General features: G+C 42.4%; 1 protein-coding gene across 1 annotated transcript; it reads right to left on the bottom strand.

Moving 5' to 3' along the window:
* Positions 1-3,052: 3,052 nt before the first annotated feature.
* LOC109747239 (anaphase-promoting complex subunit 10) lies at positions 3,053-3,663 on the bottom strand (the record flags this gene model as incomplete). Its single annotated transcript, XM_040391938.3, has 3 exons — positions 3,491-3,663; positions 3,315-3,375; positions 3,053-3,211 (listed from the first exon to the last, which is right to left on the bottom strand). Coding segments are annotated over exons 1-3 (393 nt in total), but the record flags the coding sequence as incomplete, so codon positions are not given.
* Between the last annotated feature and the right edge of the window lie 829 nt (positions 3,664-4,492).

Below are 4,492 nucleotides of genomic sequence, written 5' to 3'. Positions count from 1 at the left end.
CTATATACATATATATATGCTCGCTAATCTACTAGCCTTGCACTGGTCATGTTTAGACGAATGATCTCCAAGGAGTTTCTTATGTTGGTTGGGTTCAATATTGCAAGTAAACTATCACAGTGGCCAAAAAGTGGAGAAGACTTGTGTTGTATTGTGTCCACTAAGGGTAAACATATTGTTGCTAGTTGTCTTGGTGAAAAAATTGGAGGTAAAGACAATATGCTAACATTATATCACCTTTCTTAAAGCAATACCCTGTTTTAGTTAATACTTTGTGCTGCATGCTGGATATCAGCCTTAGGGTAGAGTATTAGCTATAAATGTAGTTGGACAATGGCCTATAGATATATGTATGTAATTCCTCTGTTCAATCATGGCATGAATGATCATACTAATTAAAAGTGCAATTTAACCGATACACAACTCTAATATGTTCACCACACCTATGTTATGTTATTTGGAGAGATGCCTCTAGTGAAACTATGGATCCCATTCCATTTGTTCCTATTTCTTTCGAACTTGATCACTTGCTTTTATTACTGTTTGCATTCTGATTTGTTTCATTAATTACTTGCACTCATCAATTCCATCCAAACTATATAATTAATTCTTGTAACTACACTACTAGAAAAAGGCCTACTAATGGCGCACCTAATCTGGCCATTAATGGCGCATTAGTGGTGCGCCATTAGTAGCACGCCATTAGTATATTTTACTAATGGCGCACCACTGGTGCGCCATTAGTATCTGGTATACTAATGGCGCACCCCAGATGCGCCATTAGTATATACAACAGTGCGCCATTAGTATGCCTCCCAGGGGGCCATGTATACCCAGGTGCTTTGGCATACTAATGGCGCACTACAACAGGATGCGCCATTAGTAACTTCGGCATACTAATGGCGCACTGTTTAGTGATGCGCCATTAGTATACCATTCGGTGCTCCACTGGTATTCCCTTCAGGTGCGCCACTAATAACCTTATAGGTGCGCCACTAGTAATAAAGGAAGATGCGCCACTAATAAGGGCTTAAATGCGCCACTAGTAATGTATTTGGAAAACAAAAAAAAAATCTAAATTTACAGAAAACAACCTATAAGGAAAAATAATTTAAAAACAAAAAAGAAATAGAATCATAATTTTTATTATAGTAAGAATATTACAATGTCTTTACAAGTTCCCAATAAAAAGAAAATTGCAAGGAAATAAAAGAAAATCCTAAAACTAATCTTCTAGTAATCTTTTCTTCTTTTTCTTCACTTTATCCCTGAAAAATGTAACAAAATAAACAGAAAGACAAACAAACTATTTATAACATGTCAATACTGTCATTTTTTATGCAGAACTAGATATGAGCATATATTTCCAGAATTACATGGTGTGAATATTGTATGAGTAAGATTATAATGGAAATGAATTTTGAGTATATTATTGTCATACAGTATGTGATTTGCTTGTAAACATCCAAGTCCTCTACGTCAACTCTGACTGCGGTCAGGTATCGATCAGCACTTTATGTGATTCGCATGTCAGCATCTATTAGCTAGGCAATCTGACTACGGGTCAATCAACAAATAAACCAGGGTATCAACGGTACACTCTTCCTGTCCGATTTTTCTTTTGCTTGCATTTGGCCTTTTGTCTTACGCAGGCAAACACTAGAAATGATTTACTACTACTATATATAGTCGTATTACAGAATGCTAATAGATGGCTGGGTGGCTGCATGTACAGTATCCAACTTACGGTCGTGGCCATACTGAATTAACTAGTTAAATCAAGTTAGCCAGCAGATAATGTATGTGATTTGCACGTAAACATCTACAGTACTAGTTTTTATATTCAAACTCTAACTCGGTAGTAAGCATTGGATGCCATTACTAACACTACACTGTTCCTGTCGAATATTTACTCGACTCACACAATTCATGAATTCAATTGGGGTCATAAGCAGAGATATTGTCTGTCATTTCCTTGTAAATATCTAGTTCTATGTGAACTCTTGACTCTTGTCAACAATGAATCAGGGTACCAACAATACCATTCAGGTGATTGGCCAGCACCGCAATTTGGAGCATAAATGTATGAATGAATGTTTCTCTGCACAAATATAGCAAGAAAGAGAATTATGCCACTGTCTGCAAAGGCAGTAAAAATAAGCAGTTCGATCCAAACAATATCATTCTTAAATTAGTTCTGAATTCCTCACATTTTTGTAGTGGGCAAATTATATGTCAAACTGAAAGCTAGTGGGTTATTATAAGACTGAAATGAATTAGCTGCAACGTCAGATATTCTTGCACTTTGACATAGTATCTAAGTTTATCAAAATCTAAGGAAAATTCAGCTACTAGCAAAACAACAATAGTAACATAGTAAACCATGAAATTTATGCAAGCAGTGGCCTGCACAGGCAGTGTGCTGAAAACTAGTGCCATCCAACATGTTGAAATGGAATTTAATTATTACAGGAGTTGTAAACATAGATGCATAGTATGCCATCAGATGGTAAGGTGAGCTACATTCTGAAGTTTCAATGCTAGAGGAAGGAAAACAAAGGCATCACAGGGTTTAAGTTACAAAATCCATACCGGGGATCAGTGCCAGATAATGATATATGAACCCATCCTACTGGCTTCAAAAGGTCCACAGTTTTAATTTCCTGGAAGCATGGTAAATATAGTGGCCCATTATTTCAGATCAAAGACAATATTATCACTGTAAATTTGAATTTTCAAGGATCGGTTCAGTGTTCACTGGACAAGCAGGCGCAATGCAGAGGAATTGCAGAAAGAGACCAAGTTTCCCAATCAATATTTCAATAAGGTAATCCTATGATACGTCACAATATGATGTTGACAATAAGGTAGTGTAATCCATAACTATAACAATGAGAACATGCAGCAGCCCCCAGGTCTAGAAACCCGAATGCACAGACCAGGCCACCAGTTTGGTACAAGATGAAGACCAGGGGTAGAAATCAGAACTGAAAGGGCCAGACATCAAATGCCATCCTCAAGCAACAACATTTGCTAAGTCCTCTGACCATCGAGCACAGATCAGAAGCCCCTGAACATTGTTGAAACGACAATGTATCGCGGTGGAGGGAGTTACCACCTTGAGATTGTGGAAGTCGTCGCCGGCCCGGATGGAGATCTTGCTGGGCGTGTAGCTCTCGTCCAGCTTGAAATCCACGTACAGCACAACAAGCTAAAGCCCCCAATCCAGCAACAGATTAATTCAGAAGAGAAAAAGGATCAAACGCCATTTAGACAAAAATGTAACGGAAGCAGCAGCTACTCATGGTGCTCACCTGCAGCTGCACCTTCTTCTGGAACTGGATGTTGACCAGGTGCGGCTGCGCGCCGTCCGACCTGACAAAAATAAAATCCACCACCGACGGCGGCTCGGCTCAGCCCGTGATTCCGCGAGACAGAAAGAGGAGAGATTTCGACGGGGGGAGACGACGAGGACGGGTAGGGCGCTGACTGCCAGTAGGTGTCGAGGCTGTCGTCGCGGAGGGAGGCGACGCCGTTGCGGGGCTTGCAGGAGCTGACGCTCCAGGCCTCTCGATGTGGTGTGAGTGGTTGGGAGTAGGAGGGTATCATCTTCTCGATGCGGATGTTGCCTTCGGAGTTGGCGAAGAGCACGGCGAGTATCATCTTCCTTCTCCCTCCTCTCCGGCCGATCTACTTACCACCTCGGCGCGCGATCCCCTCCGATCTCTCTCTCTCTCTCTCTGCCGCGTGCGCGTGCGCGTGGGGTGTGGTGTGAGGGAGGGGGAAGGGGGCTCGCCGTGGTCTGGAGGGAGAGGAAGAGGCGGGCGGCCGTGGCTTCCCGATCTAGATCGAAGTGGAGGGAGGTGGGTGGGTGTGTTAGGAGGAAGGGGAGGGGAGAGAACGTGACTAGAGGGAGGGGATAAGGGGTGATAGCAATGGCGCACTGGTAGGGGTGCGCCATACGTATAGATAGCAATGGCGCATCTTTTACCGGTGCGCCATTACTAGTTAAAACTAGTAATGGCGCACGGTGGAAAAGTGCGCCATTAGTAGTTTTGCAAAAAAGGGAATAAAAAATATAATAGAAAAAACAACATTAGTGGCGCACTTTCCAGCAGGTGCGCCATTACTAGTTACAACTAGTAATGGCGCACTGTGTCTGGATGCGCCATTAGTATGTTTGGACAGGCGCACTAGTTAAAAAAAAATTGATACTAGTGGCGCACCCTGGGCCAGGTGCGCCATTAGTAGTTTCAACTCTAATGGCGTATCAGAAGGTGGTGCGCCATTAGTATATACTAATGGCGCACCGCTTGTCTGGTGCGCCATTAGTAGTTTCAACTCTAATGGCGTATCAGAAGGTGGTGCGCCATTAGTATATACTAATGGCGCACCGCTTGTCTGGTGCGCCATTAGTGTCAATCCCATCTATAGCCCTTTTTCTAGTAGTGCTAGCAAGACCGGAAGACTCACAATCTTCCCAGCCAAGTTG

This window comes from Aegilops tauschii, chromosome 6, assembly GCF_002575655.3.
Source record: "Aegilops tauschii subsp. strangulata cultivar AL8/78 chromosome 6, Aet v6.0, whole genome shotgun sequence".
Classification (NCBI taxonomy): domain Eukaryota; kingdom Viridiplantae; phylum Streptophyta; class Magnoliopsida; order Poales; family Poaceae; genus Aegilops; species Aegilops tauschii.
Note: the sequence above shows the minus strand (reverse complement) of the source record. Positions and strands in the feature narration are given on the sequence as shown.